Source organism: Dama dama, chromosome 24 (assembly GCF_033118175.1).
Source record: "Dama dama isolate Ldn47 chromosome 24, ASM3311817v1, whole genome shotgun sequence".
NCBI classification, from domain to species: Eukaryota; Metazoa; Chordata; class Mammalia; order Artiodactyla; family Cervidae; genus Dama; species Dama dama.
This window is the reverse complement of record NC_083704.1, coordinates 55,474,454-55,494,916: the sequence shown is the minus strand read 5'-3', so window position 1 is coordinate 55,494,916 and position 20,463 is coordinate 55,474,454. Positions and strand designations below refer to the sequence as shown.

Genomic DNA, 20,463 nt, shown 5'->3' with positions numbered 1-20,463 from the left:
ACACCTATCCATAGCTTCCTCCACAGCCCCTTACACACCAAGGCTCCCTTGGGCTCTGTCCTGGGTCCCACTTCAGCTCCCTCAGCCACCTGATCCATTCCACAGTCTCAAGCACCATGTCTGTGGCGGATATACCCAAGCCCCACCTCTCCTTGGAGATCAGATTGCCTTCTGGGTATCTGCCATGGAACATCTCCCAAGAACATAACATCTTCCTCTCATGCTGAGAGGAAGAACATAACATCTTCCTCTCATGCTGAGAGGAAGAACATAACATCTTCCTCTATTTACCGAGGCCCCTATGAAGTGGTGAATAAAGTAGACATGGTTCGTGCCTTCAGCTGAGCTCACCTTCCCTGCCCTAGAACCCTTCCCAGTGGCTGGAAATCTGGAGCCATCCTGGATGCGTTTTTCCTTTTTACATCCCCGTGGGGCATCATCAGCCTCCATCTCTTCACCCATATCTAGGTCCCCGGCATCTGGCCCAGTTCCTAGCATAGGGTATGCATGTGTGCTAAGTCGCTTCAGTCATGTCTAACTCTTTGCAACCCCACGGACTGTAGCCCGCCAGGCTCCTCTGTCTACAGGATTCTCTAGGAAAGAATACTGGAGTGGATTGCCATGCCCTCCTCCAGGGTATCTTCCCAACTCAAGGATTGAACTTGCGCCTCTTATTTCTCCTGCATTGGCAGGCAGATTCTTTACCACTAGCACCACCTGGAAAACCCTAGCATAGCATAGGCTCACATAAATATGTGATAAACAAATGAACAAAAACACTCCCCAGTCCTCTCCTCCTCTTTCACTGCCACCACCCAAATTCCAGATTCATCACCTAATCAGGATACATCAAGCACCTCTAACTAGTCTCCCTCCTCCAGCTTTTCCTCCCACCTCATCCCAGCAAAACAATTCTATCATGTGGGGTGATCTCTGTAAGATTCAAATTTGATCTTAGAGACTTCCACATCAGGCAATGGTAGACTAGCTTGTTTTAGACTAACCCTCCCCCTGAGAACTACTGGAAAAGCCAAACAGGAACAAATAGATACATCTGTTTGATATCATCACAGAGCCTTGAGGCAAAGAAGACCTGAGAGGGACTTCCCTGGTGGTCCAGTGGTTGAGAATCCACCGTGCAATGCAGGGGGACACCAGCTAGATCCCTGGTCCGGAAAGATCCCATGTGCTCCAGAGCAACTAAGCCTGTGAGCCACAGCTATTGAGCCCACGTGCCACAACTACTGAAGCCTGAGCGCCCTGGAGCCCATGATCCTCAAGAAGACAAGCAACTGCAATGAGGAGCCTGAGCCCTACAGATAGGGAAGAGCCCCCGCTCTCCGTAAACAGAGAAAACCCACAAGCCCAACAAAGACCCAGTGCAGACAAAAATACAAAAATCAAAGAAAAAAGGAAGTATCTTTTTTTTAAAAAAAGAAAGAAAATCACTTATCTAAAAAAAGACCTAAGGGGCCAAAATCCTGAAGTGAAGGGAAATCCGAAGAGATGAACCTGATATATGGCATCATTTTTCCCTTGGAGGTTTTGTTGATTTGAAAGTGAAGTTAAGGGGATGAGAAGTCAGCTGATAGGCAAAGTGGGTGAAGGTGTAAACTTCCAGTTATAAGATAAATAAGTCCTGGGAATGTAATGTACAGCATGGTGACTACAGTTAACAATATGCATCATATATCTGAAAACTGCTAAGAGAGTATGTCTTGAAAGTTCTTATCACCAGAGAAAGAAAGTTTTTAACTATGTGGTGATAGATGTTAACTGAACTTACTGTGACAGTTATTTCACAACATATGCATACATCATATCTTTACCATGTACGTCTAGATAGTTACATGCAAAAGAAGGGAAGGAGGGAGGGAGGGATGAATCAAAACCATAATCAATGATGACACGTTAAACAAAAAATTCTTTCTGACCCTCAACACTGTCATTCTGACCCTCAACATCGTCACCCGGGGTGAACACAGCTGTGCCCAGACCTGGGCAGGGGAGGGAAGAGACGTCAGTTACCGCATCAATCTCGTTGAGAACTTTCCACTGCTCATAAGGCACACCCAGGGCCTCGGCCGTCTGGATTGTCCTCTTCATCTGGCTTGTCCAGACCTTTAGGTCCTTGATGTTCTGATCCCTGATGAACTGGGCCAGACTCTTGGCAAACTGAAACATACCAGAAGCAAATTCAGATGGACAGGTCCTGGGCTGCCCTCAAAGAGTCCATGGGGCCCAGCCTCAGAGAAAACTGGTGTGGCAAAAGAAAAGAAAAAAACCCACAAAAACCATGAATTAATTCTCGATGACACCCACTCCCATAAGTGCTGTCTTTGTGCATTCTTCCCAGACCCTGAATGTAGTTCCAGCTGAGGCTCATCAGACCTCCTGCCAGTGCTGGCCCCCCCGAACCACGTGCCTAGGCCGGACCACCTTCCCAGCAAGGCTTCGATTTCTTCCCTGGACTGTGGCAGAGGATCACCTGCACTGCGGGCACTCAGCTCACTCCCACAGTGTCCCACTCCAGGGACAGGCGCTCAGCTGGCAACAGCTATTATGGAAGCCAGAGATCCAGGCATCTGTCTGGTGACCTTCGCTATGTAATAGGAACATTCCAGACTGGATTGCACATTAGCTGGAGTCCCTCACCAACATGTACACATGCACGCGAGCAAGCATGCACGCATACACACACACACGAGCATGTACACTGACCTCCCTGCCCCGGGGGGACAGCCCTGGGTCCCCGCCGATCCGGCCCTTGAGGTTGAGCTCGCTCTCCCCATGCCGGCAGAGGTAGATGGAGCGGGGCGTCACGTGGATGTTCATGAGGTAATACACGATGCGGCTCTGGATGTGGTCAGCCACGCGGTTCACGACGTAGCTCTGCCCCACGTCCATGATCTTAATGTAGGACAGATCCCTTTCCAGAGAAGGCAGGGAGAGGTGAGTGAGACCCAGATCCTCCAGGGTCCGCTCTGCCCGCTCCAGAGCCCTTCCTCTCTGACCCAGCCAGGCTTGAGACCACAACAACACGCCGGACCGTCAGCTGGTATGCGAGCAACAGGTGGGAGCAACATGACACGCGTGACATACAGACAAAGCCGGTGAGAGGTGCCCCACGCACAGCATGCTCCCAAGAGGCGACAGCCAGAGAGAGGGGTCGGTCCTACCACATCCGGACTTTCATCGCTGCTCTACGTCCCGGGGGCCCCTCTTGCCTACCTCTGAGCTCTCAACGCACTGTCTGCAGGGTGAACAGGAGACAGTTTTTTCCATGATTGACCTGATGGTAGTAGCTGGCAAACACACTTCCCCTCCAGTCTTCCTGGTCAGCCATCCATGGGCCTGGCCTGGCCTTTCCTTCCCCCAGTGAACCCTCCCCCTAGAATCCAGCCCAGGTCATCTGTGTGTGCCCAGTGCCCGTGCCATCCCACGCCAGGCAGCAGGTAGACGGGACAAGCAGCATGGGCGGATGGTACTAAAGGCAGCAGCTGGTAAGCCCAGCTCCGGCATATTCCCTGCTTTGGACCAGCGCAGGCCTGCAGCGTGGAGAGCAGGGCCACGAGGAATAACGCTGTGCTGGGGAGACCAGCAGAACCACAGAGGCGGGGCACAGCACCGAAACAGTGCCAGGCGCGCCAACAGCCAGGCCAGGGACTGTCCTGCAAACACCCCAGGTACCCTCTCTCCAACAGTCACTTGACCTCCTCGGTGTGTAGCTAAAGATTCACACATAACCACAAGTGACCCAAGTACAAGCTCATATCCCAGCCTTTTTACTTAATGCTACATAACGTGTGGCGAAAGGAGAAGGAGCGACAGAGGATGAGATGGTCGGATGGCATCAGTGACTCAATGGACATGAACTTGAGCAAACTCTGGGAGATAGTGAAGGACAGGGAAGCCTGGTGTGCTGCAGTCCATGGGGTGGCAAAGAGTCAGAAGGGGCTTAGCGACTGAACAACAACAACATAACATGCACTTTTCCATGTCTCTTTGGCACGACTTATAAGGACTGTGTAATACTTTATTCAGTTATTAACTTAATTACTTAGGGGTTAATTACTTAAGTGTTATTCACTTCAACACCCTCCCCCTCACTTCTGCTATAAGGAGTTGTTGGCAAACTATGGCCAGTTAGTCAAACTCAGTTTGGTTTTGCAAATAAAATTTTACTGGGACACAGTCATGTCCATTTCTTAATATGTTCCTTTAGTACTAGATGGCTAGTTAAGAGTTAAGAGACTGTATGCCCCCAAAGCCTAAAATATCTACCATCTGAGCCTTTTTAGAGAGACCCTGCCGATGGCTGGCTGCTATCCCTACTCAGAACTCACTCCTATGAAGCATTGGCCACTGTCAGCTCTTCATGGGTAGGAACTGGGCACCCCGTCCCCCTTCACAAAACACAGACCACCCACCGAAAGAAGAGCATGTACTGTTTGCAAATGGCTCATGGGAAGACCCTCTGTACAGAAAACAGGCTTGATTTTATGATGGTATAGTAGAAAATTCTGACTTTCAGAGCTCCAGATAAAGCAACTGCAGTTTTATGGAGTTGCCTCTGGGCCACGACCTCCACCCCGAGGAAAGAAAGAAAAAAGGGCAGAGCATCTCTGCCTGCTGGGGTGGGCCCTCAGCCACCACCTGGGGGAGCCACGGGAGGGAGCCCAGCGGTCCAAACCCACCCCCACCACAGCCGAGGACACGGTGCTGCCCCGGCTCACCTGTCCAGGTCCTCATCCAGTGTCTCATACGAATTCTCATAGCACTCAATGCGCTTCATGAAGTCCTCCGTGGCCTCGTCACTATCGCGGTTGATGTAGTCAGGGCTGCCCAGCTTCACTTGCTGCCGGAGCCAGGCACAGAGCAAGGACACATGAGCTCCAGAGGCCAGGCAGGGGGGAGACTGAGGACAACGCTGGGCAGGGGGCTAGGGGAGGAGGCTGGAGGCCAGTCCCAGGGGGCTGGCTGGTCCCATTAGGAAGAGGCCAGCGGCTCCCTGGTCCAAGCTCCCACACCAGTGCTAAGAGAGTATTACTGGGCATCCTGAGATCACAGTCCCTCATTTTTGTGGTAATGGGGGAGGTGAGGCCAGAAGGATAAGGGGCCCTGAAGCCCCTCCCCACCTGAACTATCTCCCCAGACACTGATGTTCATTTCTCAGATAAAAAGGGAATATGGGTGAGGGGTCAAATCTCTTTACCCTTCAAAATACTAACACCCCCTCCCCACCCTGCCCCTCCCTCTAGGGGCTGAAGCTCGTCTCCTACCATCCAGGGGAGGAGCAAGGGGAAGGAGCAAGGAGAAGAGAAGGGAAGAAGAAGGAATGCACAGCCCTCCAGACGAGTGGTACTCGGGGATCCAGGACCATCCAGCCCAGAGATCTACTGCCTCCCCACCCCCCACCAACCAAGCTAAGGTTGGCCCAGGCCACAGCCCAACCTGCAGAGGGACCTCACTGTCACAGGCCGTCTCGGGTGTATTCCTGTCCCCCACAAGGTCAGACGCACCACACCACTCACCACAATGTTGGCAGCTATAACCTCAGGATCCACACAGATGGACTCGACAAAAAAGGTCTGCGGCAAAGACCACGGCAGGCAGGAGGGAAGGAACCAGAGACGCATTTAGGGCCCTGGGCCTGGCTCCCTGGAGCTCCCTACCCACTGAGGGTCCTACTGATCAGCAACCAGGGCCCTGAGGCCCTCCTTCAGGGGAGAGGGCCTGGACAAGGGGCACGGAACAGCCCCATCCAGGACTCTCCCACCAGGAACCCCACTTCCCCAGAAAGAAACCTCCAGGTGGAGAGAAAAGCATTATCGCAAATCCACTCAGGAGCCCACCTGCCTGCCCCCATCAGGAGGCCGACAAAGGGGTCCCAGGGGGCCTGAAGGTGCCACAGCCCAACCGAGGAGGTAAGCCCGGGGACCTCACCTTGTAGCCATTCTGTTCCCCAAAATTAAAGATGGTGGCTCTCCGTTCCCGGGTGGTATTTGTTGCATCAAAAACCTAGGATCAAATTGGGGTTAACTCAGCCTCTGGCCCTGGAAAAGGTGGGAGGCCACCCGACAGCTGGAGCACAGGGGCTGGGTTTCTCACTGAGACCAGCTGATGCCTGGCCATCCACCTGGCCAGCATCCTTCAGACCTGCAAAGGCTGGGCTGGTCCTCCAGTTCCTTGGCAAGTGCCCCGAGGAAGCTAGAAGGAGCGGGTGCCCATGCTCACAGCAGGAAAGCAGGCACTCCGCTCATGTCTGACCAACAAGACTTCCAGTGAAATTAGCTAAACCTGGAGAACTAAACCCACATTTATTTCCACTCCGTCCTGAGACCCCAGTAAGATGGGAACAGGACAGGAGATGGGCGATGTCACCGTAGTTTTTTTTTTCTTTAAGACAGACACTTGGTGAGTGGCTCAGAGAAAAGCAAACACAAGCCATGGCCAACCAGAGCACAGCTGTTTTGCAGACCTGGGAGAGTCAGGAACTGGGCACAGGCAGCTTGGCAAAAAGGGGCAAGGGCGTAGAGGAAAGGGGAGGACTGGAAAGTGGAGGACCGGCCCCACTGGGAGTGCAAGTGGAGCCCCAGGACCCCTCCCTGCCTCCTCCAGGCAGGTTCTGAACTGCCTGGTGCCTGCCCAGCATCCTCAGGTGCAGCCCACCCAAACAGAGTTTAGAACACCACTTTTTATAAAGGGATACATCATTAGACCAGGGTCACTGAAACAGCAAAACCTCTAACATGGAAAATGAAGACCTGGAAATTCCCTGGTGGTCTACTGATTAGGACTCCATGCTTCCACTGAAGGGGCCACAAATTCAATCCCTGGTCAGGGAACTAAGACCCCACAAGCTGTATGGTCCAGGCAAAAAAAAAAAAAAGAAGAAGACTAAATCAAACACGATAAAAGGAACTTTAAGAAATGAGTACAGGGCATAGCACAGAAGGAAATGTCAAAAACTTACAATTATTGTCTAAAGAGACGCGAAATGCCATATAGTAAGCACAAAACAAGAACAGGGTTCGAAAAAATTGAAACACTCAGAAAATAAGACATTTTAAATTTGGAAATTGTACCATAAAAGTATAAAAACTTCAGCCAAACACTTCTCAGATAATGTTAAGGAAGTCTCCCTGAAAGTGGAACCAAAAGAGACAAAGGGAAAGTAAGGGGGGGAAAAGACAAAGTTAGGGATTAGGTCTAACATACAGCCACCAGGAGTTCCAGAAACAGCGTCTCAGAAAGTGGGAGAGGAGTGAGGACTTGATGGTGAGATAGTGGTGGGGGTGGTATAACAAAGTAACATATATGACAGTTTCTCTGACCTGCTGGAGAAGAGTTTCCTGATGAAATCCCCCAGCCCAAGGACCCAGCATTGTGGAGAAGGCCACTGTAAGGCACATCACTTTGAAGACCCTAAAAGCTTCTCCAGAGAAAGGGCCTGAGAAGCCCCCAGCTCCTCTAGGAGATAAAATCTTTTTTTTTTTAATCTTAACTTTTTTTTGGCTGCACTGCACGGTTCGTGGGATCTTAGTTCCCCGACCACGGATCAAACCAGAGTCTCAACCAGAGAGTGAAGAGTCTTAACCACTGGATCGCCAGAGAATTCCCTAGGAAATACAACTTGTAAGGAGGATCAACAAATCAGAATGACAACAGACTTTCCCACAGCCATAAAACAATGGAGCAATGTCATGAAATTTTTAAAGGAAATGTTCTTTCCACCTAGAATTCTATACCCACCCAGCAAAGGCGAGGATTAAAAAAAAAAAAAAAGATATTTCTGGACATGCAAGGTCTCACAAAATTTACTTCCCAAATACCTTTCTGAGAAAGCTACTTGTTTGCGCTCCAACAAAACAAGTCAGTAAACGAAGCAAAAGGAAGACATGGAGCTTAAGAGTCAGGGATTCAATTCAGGAGGGAAGAGAAGGAAATACCCAGGGTGACGGCTGTGCCACAGACCTAGGGGGCAGCTGATCTAGATGGAGCTGAGGACAGAGCTCCAGGCTGCATGCCTTCAAGAGGAGGAAGGAAGGAAAATTAAAGAGGAAGAAGGAAGGAAAAATGGCCGCAATGTTTCACAGCAGAGGGTTGGGGTGGGGCCCTTTCCTGAAGACACCCTTGCTCAGCTTTGTGGATCTCACGGGAGGGGCCAACACATAGATGGAATTCCCTTACCCAGCATTCAGCTGATTTCGGAATGGTCACCCAAGGCTGGGCAGGATGCTCTCCACATTGGGAGAAATCATATTTGCTAAAGACTCAAGTAACATGACACGCCTAACTTGTGGAGTAGCCAACCATGTGAGTACTCAGAGGGAAGTCCTGCAGGGTCAAACACAACCACAAGCCCAGAGGGAAATTCTTGGCCCCCGTCCAGCCTCTGGCTTCCTACTGCAGAGCAGCTGCAGGCTTCCTCCCGGGGGCTGGCACCCAGGAGTGTCTAGGGTTGCACGTCCCCTACCTTCCCCTCCAGACGCCTGGTAAGTAAAGGGGTAGAAGTAGGTGGGCTCCCACATGTCACTCCCAGATGCTGCCAGCGTGTTATACTTACCGCCACATGTCCCCCCTCCTCACTAAGGAACCGCCGAACGTCTCGGAGGGCTGTCAGCGCACACTGCCTTCAGAAAAGAACACATAGGTCAGCCAAGAACCTGATTGGCTGCTGCAGGGCAGTAGGCCAGGGAAATATGCTATGCTGACCAGGAGAGGCGGCAGCCCCTGGGGCCCCTTCTCTCAAGATTTCTCTTTCCTTGGGAAGATTGCCAGTATTTGGTAACCCTGCTCCTGTAGGTAGAAGGCTATGTGCTCCTGGCCATCAGGAATACTTTTTAAAATATACATATTTATTTATTTTTGGCTGTGCTGGGTCTTTGTTACTGCTCAGGCTTTTCTCTAGTTGTGGTGATCAAAGGCTACTCTCTTGTTGCAGAGCACAGGCTAAATAGTTGTGGTACACCAGCTTAATTTCTCCATGGCATGTGGAATCTTCTCAGACCAGGAATCAAACCTGGGTCCCCTGCATTGGAAGGTAGAGTCTTAACCACTGGACCACCAGGGAAGTCCAGGAACACTTTTTGAGATATCATGTTTCTCTACTTTCTTCTTTTATCTCATCAGATACAAATCCAGGCTGCCATTTTGCCAACTTCAGAACTTCTAAGTGTCTTACATTTCCCCTGATTATCAACAAAGCCCTTTGAAAACCAGATACTTCCTTGTGTGTGTGTTGGGTGAGGAAGCTAGCTGTGGGAGAACAGAGACAATATTGCTGGCCTCTAGCTTAAAAGGCAGGATTAAGCTTCAGGTTCAATTTTCTTTCCTAGAAGGGAAATGTGGACCAAGGAGGCCACCTGCCTTATCACCAAACAAAGGATGTTGCAGGCATCAAGGCTCAGCTGTCATAGCAGCCCCCAAATATATACCTTGAGGGGGATTCAAGAAGGGAAAACAGGAAACTGGCCACAGATAGCTGAAATGCATATCAAAAGGATGACTTCAATGAGCCTAGGCTCTTACCTCTTTCCATTCAAACAAAAGCTCTAGGTTCCTTAACTTGAGATGTCTATGTTCTTTAATTAACAGACTCTTTTGATGTTGCAGCCTACCTGGTTTTTGTCCGCCAAAACTCCTATATGTCCTGGAACCTTCCTTACTTCTGGGAGCAGTCCCTCAGAGCTATCTGAGAGGCTGTCTTCCGGGCTTAAGTCCTCAGTTTGTTTGGCTATGCTGTGTAGCCTGTGAGATTTACTTCCCCGACCAGAGACTGAACCTGGGCCCTCAGCAGTGAGACCGCAGGGTCCTAACCACTGGACTGCCAGGGAATTCCCAAGTCCTCAGTGTTGCTCACCGAATAAAACACAACTCTCAAATTTTAAGTTGTACATTTCTTTCAGTGGACCGAGAACTCCCCAAATGACCCCTTCTGGAGGAGGGTGCTGTGTCTCTGCCTCTTGGACCCATGCCCACAGATGCTCTGAAAGGCAAAACCCTCACCACGACTGACCACTGACTACACTCTCTGTCCTCAGAACACCTCAGCCTTTTTGTTCATTGCTCCAAAGTGGATTGCCACATATAAGGATCTTTCTAACGTTATCCATTTCTCTTACAAGGTCCAAAGATAGATAAATCACTTTGACCTTTTATCTATGCAGTGGAGCAGAATGTACCACCCCAAAATAAATCTCTTTGGCAGAAGGATTACTTCAGGCTGATTATTTTTAAGAAACTGCAGACGCAGTAGAAGCTCAGAAAACATGTCAGTTATCCTTTTTTTACATGTATATGTGTGGCTGAGTCCCTTTGGTGTTCACCTGAAACTATCACAACATTGTATGTTAATTGTCTATATCCCAATACAAAATAAAAAGTTAAAAAGAACAGCTTACCCCCCACCCTTTTTTTTTTTTCTTTTTCTTTTTAGGGCTTCCATAGAGGCTCAGATGATAAAGAATCTGCCTAAAATGCAGGTGACCTGGATTCAATCCCCGGGTCAGGAAGATCCCTTTTTTAAGAGACATTTACAAATATAAAGGAAACCTCCATTTGTAAGGGAGTCTCCCTTGCTGAACCAGGAGGAAGGAGATGACCTTATCTCTCTGGAAACTCTTTATCAATGCTAAAGGCATACATTGATTGATTTGTTTAGGCAGCACCATGTAGCTTGTGGAATCTTAGTTCCCTGATGGATCAGGGATCAAACTGGCCCCGACAAGGGTCCCACAGTGGTCATGTGGTCGGAAGCTTAACCACTGGACCACCAGGGAATTCCCTGAAGGTATAGATTTAAATCTGAGTAATAACCTTACCCTTGTTCAGTGAGCTGTTCCTGGTAACTTCCCCTGACTCCTCACCCTCAATGTCTTCCCTTCTCTTTAGCCGAAGAAGGTTTTTAAGGTGAGGGCTTCCCTGAAGGCATAGATTCAAATCTGCATAAAAACTTTACCCTAATTCACTGGGCCTTTCCTGATAATGTCCTCTGACTCCTCGCCCCCCAGCACCTTCTTTTTTCTTTAGCTGAAGATGGTATTTAAAGTGAGGGATTCTTAGGCCTCTCCCATGTATGCAGGAGACATAGGTGCTATTAAACTTTTTTTCTGTTAATCTGTGTTATTGTCGATTTAATTACTAGACCAGCCAAAGAACCTAGAAGGCAAGAAGGAAAAATTTTTCCTCCCAAACACTATTACCTACAGTTTTTTTGATGTAAGAGTTAAATTAGATCTCTTGTTTGTTCAATCTTGGAATTTTGTATGTAAACCCCAAGTGCACCAATACACTGACTGTGCGGTGTGCCCAAGCGTGGCCGCAGAGGCTGACCAGAATGCTGGGGTCACGAGAAAAGTGGGGACAGAACTGAGTCCAGGTCATTGGAAGGAGCTCTGCTCTCATGCTGGCTTGTGACCTTTCTGGGTCCTCGGATATCCTTCATCCACTAAATTCTGGGAGCAGACCCTCCTGCCTACCTGCCCACCAAGCCTCACAAGTGTTCTATTCTAACGAATCACAGAATTCTTTCTGTGCTGAGACATAAAGCACCGGAGCTCCTTGAAGCCCTCTGAGACACATTTCTGCAGGCATGGCTAGGGCCATTTCTTGCTACCCACACGCAGAGCCCCATGTCCGGGCTATGGTCTCTGGGGGCTCCTCTGGCTGAGACTACATCTAGTAGGAGGGATCAAGGGGCCCAGGTGGAGATGCGGGGGGACAGCCTGGGGCTCCCTGTGGGTGTGAGTGTGGATGGGCACACATGTGCATGTGGGTGGGTACGTAATGGGTGTCATTAGTGAGTGCCTGTGAGCATTGCCTAGGGGTGCAGTTGTGCACATGCAGATGGGGTCTCTGTGGTATGATAAATATATCTGGTCTCTGTCCAGGGTTCTTGGCAGAGCTCCTAAAACCCTTGGAATTCCCTAAGTGACAGGAGTGATTTTTGTCATTCACAAGGAGCCTCTTCCAATCACACCTGAGTTGATGCTAATGAAGTGATTCAGGGTGGGGCCCCTAGACAGCCTCAGCGCTGGGCTGGTCACAGAAAGTGATGAGGAACCTTTAGTCCTAACCTCCACCCTCCAGGAAAGGAGGTGGGTGCTGAAGATGAATGATGAGAGTCAAAGCACTTCCAGGTTGAAAAGATGAGGTGCTGGTAGGGTGTGATGGTGCTGGGCCCTGAGACTTGTTACTGGTGTGTGAAGTGAGGTCAATTTTGAGGGACTGAGCCCTTAACTTGTGGGAACTGACGATGCTAATGCCATTTAGAAAGGGTCAGAATTGAACTGAACTGGTGGACACGTCAGTGTCAGAGAGAACATCCTGGTGTCCCTAAGCCCATGTGACTGAAAAGGTAGAGTTAAAAAAAAAAGAAAAGGTATAGTTATGATTAAACGTATTCATGTGCACATGGGGTATGTCTGTGCACACACTAGTGTGCACAATTATAGGTTTTTATATGTCCAAGCATGCACACAGAGGATATGTACGTGTCTGAACACTTACGTGCATTGTACATAAGGTGTGTGCACACACCTTCCTGCAGTATGTGACTCTGTGCACATATACGAGTGCGCTTGGTGTGTATTTAAGCACACACCGACGTGTAGATAAAGAGGGAGCACATGCACACACACACACATGGATACGCATGCCCTCCTCTAGACCTTCCACTGTGCCCAGCGTCAGGTTCAGACCTCCACATTGTGTAGTTCCAGGAACCTCAACAATGTGTACAAACGTGTGTCTCTGGAAAATGTAGGCTTCTCTTCCTAGGTTTCCCATTTTTAAAAAGTCTGATCCTTCTATTTTGCCAATTATCCGTGGGACATCTGGGGCTGGTTAATGGGAAATGGGGCCCTGGTGCAGGGGCCAGACCCAGGCTTTGGAAACACAAGGGAGAGTTCCTAGAAACAGCCAGAGGCTGTGCCTACAGAGAGACACATGTGAACCTGCCCCCAGCTTCTACTGCTAGGTCCTCTGTTCCCACTGGGTGATCTTGGACTAATTCCCTAACTTCTTCTGAGTCTGGGTTTCGCCATGAGAATTAATCCCAATTCCTACCTTCAATAGGCAGTCTGAGCAGAATGCCCAATAAGCTCTGGGAATGTGCTAGCTTCCTTATTCTGCCCACAAACACTCTGGATCAGATAGGCCTGGCTTCAAATCAAACCTTGAGTGATCCCAGACAATACCACCGCTTCTGACCTCAGTCTCAGCATCTGGGGGAGGGAGGCACCACAACCCACTGTAGGGAAGATCAAAGCAACTAATGAGTGCCCACAACTTGAGATGAGTATAGAATTTGCACTTGATGCAACCTTTGATCTACAAATTGGGTAATGTGAATTGGGAACGATGGACAGGACAGTTTATAGTGAAACAGGGGCTTAGACCTAATTCTGGGCTCTGTGAAGTTACTTGGTATCTTGTATGAGACCCCCTGAGCCTCAATTTCCTCATCTGTAAAATGGGCAGGGGGTGGCAATGGGCATCACACACCCAGCACACCATAGGTTCAAGCATAAGTCCCCTCCCTTTTGTCATTATCACCAGAGGGCCCACCCTCGAATTTTACTCCCAATTTGGCCCCAGAGGCCTGAGTGTCAGACTCCCCTTCCCTTCTTGGTGTAGCAGCAGCCTGGCTCCATTGACCCGAGTAGAGAACCTGATTGGCCAAGCCCCATGATGGGGAACTCCTGCCCCCTGGTGGCCAGAGAGGGAGCAGGCAAACTGCAGCATAAGCCGGTGGCTTTGGGCCTGGCGTTCCATTGACCCACTAGAGCTGGGCCAGCCTCTGCTAAAAGCCCTCCCATAGTGGCTGAGCCCAGAGCAAGGGCAGGACACTTCCTGACCCCTCAGCTGACACCCGCCGAGAAGGGCACAGCACAGCAACTCAGATCACAGCTGGTGCTCAGTTAGTCTGCAGAAAGCCCTCAGTTCCCGGCTGAATGGAGGAGGGGAGTGAGTGTCATACACAACTATCCATCCTGTCACTATCCTGTCACCCAGCAACACTGAGACGACAAGAGAAAGCCTCCCTCACATGCCAAGGAACATGTAGCAAACATCCTCCCTGTATCAGCAGGGGGCTTACCCTGGGGCTAGGGAGGAAAGGTCCTGGGCCTGAACTTTCTGTCTGTAAAAGAAGTTGGCAGGAAGTGATGCCAGTCCCACTCTGTCCCACCTTTGAGACTGGAATCTCTGCTTCACTTTGAGCTCCCCTCCCTACCAGAGTCCACCCTCGTGATCAGCCTGGGATAAGTGAATATAGCCTCTATGCAGACCTGCCCTGGCTAAGCCTCTACCACCTCCCCAAAGCCCAAGCTCCCCTCCCAGAGATAACAGGGCAGGGCAGAGCAGGGCAAGCCATGTGTGGCCACATACCCTTTCCCTCTGTTCCCAAGCCCATCATATCCTCACCCCCACCACAGCCTGACATGCCAAGAAACCAGCTCACGGGGCAGGGCAAGGCCCCGGGCTCAGGGAACAGCTTGGTCATCACCAGCAACTGGGCTCCAGGGCCTTCTCCATAAACACACATAGACACACACTCACTTCCTGATTTTCAGGCCCTCTTCGTTGTCTGGAAGGAAAAACTCAAAAGATTTGTAGGTCTTGACCATGTCCCGGCGATACTGGCCCACGTTGAACTCTGGGGGAAAGGAGAGGCTCAGCTGTCACACAACAGCATCCCTTCCCAACACCCGACCTTGACCCACCCCTCTGGCCCCGCTGCAGTCCAGCCTTCTCACTCCTCCCGCACAGAGACCCCAAGCCCTGCTTGGGAAGCCAAGGCTGAGTCTCACCCCGAGTGGGCACGCCAATCCAGTTCAGGTAGCGAGTCAGCTTCTTGGAGATGTAGGTCTTGCCCCTGGCAGGCAGTCCCACCATGACAATGAGTGTTGGGCAGTTGGTCATGCAAACTGAAAGGCAAGGAACACAGTGTCCCACGAGACCTGGACCCGTCCCAGGGCGCCCCTGCCTCTCTGCCCAGGGTTCCTCTGCCTCAGGGTACAGGACTGGCCTCTGATGTGTCTTTCCAGGCTCTGGCAGCAGAGAGCTTCCCGAGGACCCCCAGACTCTGGGGTGGGGGTCTCTAACCAAGGCTGGCATGCACCATTCCCCAGGCCTGTCAGACACCATGGGATCTCACCAGACCTTACCTGCCATGCACCACCAGATACAAAGCTAGAGCTGCCACAGGCCTGGAGAAACACCACGGGGGAATTCCCCTAGCAGGCAGGACAAAGCTGATGCCCGTCTGTCATCCAGGAACCCGCACCCCCATCCCAAGAGTCATTCAGCATTCCTGCTTGCACAGTATCACTGCTTCCGCATCCTAGGGCGGGGTGGTGGATTTCTCATCTACAAAGCCCAGAAGCTGCTTCTGCAGTGAGTCCTTCCTTCAAGGAACCCGCATGCCCACCCGGTGCATGCTCCCCCTCAACCCAACCCAGTCTGCTCTCCACAGCCCATCACTCGGCGGGGAAGCAGCCTTGCAGTGTCTGAGTCATCTGGGAACCCAAGGTCTGGCAGAGTTGGCTGCTCAAACCTTGTGGGCAGGGAGGGACAGGGAGGCACCTCAAAATCCACCAGGGTGAGGGCCACAAGGGGCTGAGACCAGAGACACAGGCCAATACCCACAAGGGTGGTCTGTCTGAGAGCTACCCACTGCCACTCCACACGCCACCAGATCAGTGCGCCAGAAAGAAGCTGCTGAGGCTGGAGGCAGGGAAGAGTCTGGACCCAGCTTGCCAAGCCCTGGCCACTAAGACGGACACCAAGGTGGCATAAGTGCCAACCTCGCGCGATCCAGCTCAGTTTTCAGCGTGGTCTTGCCTCAGGAAGCCTCCCTTTCATCATCCTCAGGGCCTGGGCCAGGTGAAACCACAGCAGACAGACACATGGACAGATGTGGGGACCTGTCACTGCCCCTCCTTTGCCCACACGCTCTGCAAATGCTGGGCCCCACCCTTCAACTTGTCACCCTCGCTGGAGCCAGAGTGCAGAGGCAGTGGTCAGAGTCAGTCAGGCCTGAGTTCCTAACTCTGACACTTACTGTCAACTCTGAGCCTCTGAGTGTGCATGCGTATGTGCGTGCGTGAGTGAGTGCTTAGTCGCTCAGTCGTATCTAACTCTTTGCGACCCTATGAACCACAGCCCACCAGGCTCCTCTGTCCATGGGATTCTCCAGGTAAGGATACTGGAGAGGGTTGCCATGCCCTCCTCCAGGGGATCTTCCTGATCCAGGGATCGAACCCATGTCTCTGATGTCTCCTGCATTGGCAGGTGAGTTCTTTAACACTAGCACCACTTGGGAAGCCTAAGCCTCAGTATCGTCATCTGTAAAACAGGATGATAATCCCTCCGCGAGGTCTAGCATTCGCCCCACGTAAGCACTTCCAGGAAACTGTCCTGTGCCTGGCCTTGGCAGCCTGCCCCGCTAGGGAACAACATGCACCTCAAGACTGCCCTTGGGACTTGGGGTGAAGAGGCACCTGTTTGTCCCCAGGCAAGCCCTGAAGAGAAGTAAAGGGCCCTGCTTGCCAGTGGGAAGCACTCAGTTGCTCCTATGCAATACCTCTGGGCAAATGGGACCCAAACTGTGAGTCCCAGGAGCGAGGGGGAGGGGACCCCACTGATGGTGAGCGAGAGTGAGGAAACTTGCAGAAAAACCTCAGCATTGGCTAAGGCGAGAGAAAAACTAGTTAGGCAAGGCCCTGCATCCTGAGGGCCAGCCCCACGCTGCTGGAGCCTGGGCTGTTTGCACAATTCCTACCCGGCTGGCTCCCAAGCAACCGGAGGGCAATACCGTCAGCTACTCACTGCGGGGTGGGGGGAACCTGCACCCACCCTGGTGCCTCTGATGACCAAGGAGCCAGGAGGCTGAGGCAAGCGTGGTGCTGGCCAGTTACTACCATCTGGTGGTGTTTGGACCCAGCCTCAAGTGTCTGGGGGCAGCCTCAAGTCCCTGGAGGGGATTCCAGAACTGGGTCCTGACCTGTATCTGCTCCCACTGCCTTGGGCCGGGCTGGGGAAGGGAGAGTTCTTTAAAACAAAGCAAACTGGCATCATGGTCCTGTTCGGAGGGGACCGAAAGTCATCTGTCCCACCCCTTCCCATGGCTCCCTGAGGGGCTCTCCCATGACCTCAGGGCTGGGGTTCCGCATCCCCTCTTCACAGCTTCCATCTCCCCAGGGACGTCCCTGGCCTCTTCACACACGTTTGGCGACAGCATTCCTCCCCTCTGCCCCCCGGCCACCTACACAGCCATGGTGGGCAGGCAGAACAGCAAGTCAGGGCTGGGCACACCAGAGCCATAAACTACCTATCACCTCTGTTCCTCAAGATAAGATCCAGAGCAAATACTCAAAAAGAAAAAGCAAAGTACAAGTGTGTTCACAAGAGCCCTGCTTCCAACAGCAGAACAGCAGGGACGTCCAAGCAATAGAGAAATTGCAAACCGAGGCCCCCCACGGAAGGAACACACTTGAACTGAGGGTGGGCAGACCAGGAGAGCTGGTGCCTGCTGCCGGAGCTCAGCTCCAGGCCCTCAGGACCTTGATGTTGAGCAAGAGGACAGCAGAACACACAGTTTAGAACACAGGGCATGTGCGGAAGGAAATCTGAAAACATGCAAGTCAGCTTTTCTCGCAAGTTCCTGTAAATTATCTGTAAACGTACTCAAGGCCACCAGAGCCCAAGGAGCCAGGAGGCTGAGACAAGCGTGGTGCTGGCCAGTGACTACCATCTGGTGGTGTCTCCACGGGGGCAGCCTCAAGTCCCTGGAGGGGGTTCCAGAACGGAGTCCTGACCTGTATCTGCTCCCACTGCCTTGAGCCAGGCTGGGGAAGGGAGTGTTCTTTAAAACAAAGCAAACTGGCATCACGGTCCTGTTCGGAGGGGATCAAAAGTCATCTGTCCTACTGGCCTGTGCACACATCAGTCGTGTCCTTACCCAGGAAGTCTTGCCAACTTTTGGCTAAGAAAAGCTATCAAATACTGCCCTTTGTGCCGTGTTCCCCGAGGCACGTCCCCATCTCCTACCCCATCTGCCCCCAGAGCTCCTCCAGGTCAATGAGCAGAATGGTAACAGCTTTTAGGCCTTCTGTGTAGCTTTGGATTTATGAAAAGGAGGCAGAATTGCTAGCAGAGAGTGGGAAGAGGCAGGGACTCTGCCAACCAGCCTCTGGTGCCCTGAGGAACTGGAGTAGACCCCAAAGACAACCCACCGCACAGCACAGCCTAGTGGTGGGCCCCCACATCCTCTTCTCTGTAAAGCCCTGTGATCAAGTCAGCGTCCACCCACCCAGACCTCAGGTTCCCACCTGTCCTTGTGGTCCTCCAACCTAGTTAGAAGCCCACCAAGCAGAGGGTAAAATGCTGCATGAATGAGAACTTGAGACCTAAGATGCTGTCTCCATGCTCATTCACCGCTTGCTCCCTCCTTGCTATGAACTCTGGGACCCAAACCGCCACAGCATCTGCAGGTCTCATCTTTGGCCTCTTGTGCCAGGTCAGCTCACAGTCCCACCCACTGCAACACCCTGAGGCAGTGCCAGGGCACAAGCCCCTGTGTTCAGGCCAGAGCCACATTTTAGTTGCATACCCAGAGCTGAAGAAATACAGGCCTGCCCCAGGGGCCGTGAGACCTGGCAAGTTCCCTCCCATGGGGCCTTAGCTCCTTTGCTACCTGAAAGGGGGTTGGCACGGAGCTGTTCGCTGATGCTTCATTCCCTGAGGGTGAGGAATGGAGAAGCAAAAAAAGAAGGGTGGTGACAAAATTCTAAAGTAACTGCTACCACTTATCAAGCACTTATCAAGAGGCTCACAGTGCGAGGCTGTTGACTGTCTCCGTCCCAGAGATAAGGAAGCTGAGACCTGCAGGGTCAGCTCTGTGCCCAAGGTCACCCAGCAGAGCCACGACACAGTCTGAGTGCTCTTGCCTCCAAAGTCCACCTTCTCACTCCTTTCCCTTTATGTAACAGCAGAGGGCACCCACCAAGTCAGGGTAGCACAGCCCTAACACAGACTGACTTGAAGCACAAGAGAAAGGGGCCTTGGCCCTCCACACCTCCAGAAAAGTCTGGAAGGAGGGTTGGCTAGGGTGAAGCCATGGTCCCTTAGGACTGAATATTGACTGGAAAGCCATGGCCCCAGAGCTAAAGGCAGGATCACAGTTTCGGCACCCCACCAGGACCGACATAAAAATCAGAGTCCAAGATCCACCAGAATGTCTGATCAAAGCCCCAGCCATGGTCACCCCCACAAGGACCAATAGTGTACTAAGAGGTACACACACTCCTCCTCCAGGTGGTGTCACGTCCTGGTCAAGGCCAAGGCCCCCGGGCCAGCCTGAAAGCAAAACAAGCACCAGCACTCTCTTCTGTCGTTCCCAAGCAGAGGTCAGGAGGCAGGGATAGCCCAACATGTAACACCATCTCCTGACCTCCATTTCCCAATAGGTATCAGGACCTGGACTAGATGTTCTCTGAGGACCCTGCCAACTTGCAAATTCATTACAATGTTTCAGCAACTCTTAAAATAAATCTTTGTTTTTCCCCCGGTAATAAAAAAAGAAGTTGCAGACTCATTTAAGGACAAGCAGGCGATCAATGAAATGGAATAAACACCTAGGACCCAGGGGAACGTGAGCCCCTTAACAATTCTATGATTTTTCCAGCATATCTTCTAGATGTTTCCACCCTCCAGTTTTACCACTCATCCACAACCCCACCTGGATGCTTGCACACCCACAGACACAAAGACAGGCCCATATAACAAAGTGGTCTCACTGTCTCTCTCCTGAACACACCTGCACTTACCTGAAATTGCTCCAAAGACTCGTTTTCAGGCCCAGAGATGAGATTTCCTCCCACCCGGGCGGCTTTGAAAGTTCTAGGCTCAGAGATACCAAGCGATTCTCCTAGGGCCAACACAGCGGCAGATCCCAGTCTGACCATTCGGCCCACACTCTCTGGCCAGCGGAGAGGGCAGGACCGAGGCTCCAAGTCCTCCCCGCGGCCTGAGACGGTGAGGACAGAATGGTGTGCCAAGGGTCCCGCGCCCTTCCCTAGGTGATGGCGGCCAGACGCAGTCCCGCTGAGCCGAGACGCCACACACCTGTACCCACCTCCTGCTCTGCTACACCTGTCCAAGGCCTCACACCTGTTCCTGCTTCCCTGCCACCGGCCGCGGCAGCCTCACCTGTCTCCGGTTCGCATCTGTGCATTTGAGATCAATACCCATCCCCGTGCACTGCCTTCCCCCCTTGCCCGCGGACCCCGCCTCACCACCGCGCTGGCAGGCGTGCAGAGCGGGCCGTCCATTGCTGTACGGCATCCAGATCTTCTTCAGGGGGTTCTGGGTCAGTTCCCGTGGGGACGCCATCCTGGGGCTTGGATGAGTCCGACTGCGCTGCTGCCAACCCAGCAGCCTGGCCACCTCGGGCCA

At 51.9% G+C, this 20,463-nt stretch overlaps 1 protein-coding gene across 1 annotated transcript in view; it reads right to left on the bottom strand.

Moving 5' to 3' along the window:
* PFKFB4 (6-phosphofructo-2-kinase/fructose-2,6-biphosphatase 4) overlaps positions 1-20,463 on the bottom strand; it is a 36,373-nt gene extending 15,910 nt beyond the window's left edge. The window contains exons 1-9 of the mRNA XM_061128679.1: positions 20,304-20,463; positions 14,817-14,933; positions 14,566-14,662; positions 8,570-8,636; positions 5,947-6,021; positions 5,535-5,591; positions 4,737-4,858; positions 2,722-2,929; positions 2,029-2,175 (exon numbers count right to left, since the gene is read on the bottom strand). Of these exons, the coding sequence (XP_060984662.1) occupies positions 2,029-2,175; positions 2,722-2,929; positions 4,737-4,858; positions 5,535-5,591; positions 5,947-6,021; positions 8,570-8,636; positions 14,566-14,662; positions 14,817-14,933; positions 20,304-20,400 (987 nt within the window). The 5' untranslated portion in view covers positions 20,401-20,463. The remainder of the gene's footprint in view (positions 1-2,028; positions 2,176-2,721; positions 2,930-4,736; positions 4,859-5,534; positions 5,592-5,946; positions 6,022-8,569; positions 8,637-14,565; positions 14,663-14,816; positions 14,934-20,303) is intronic.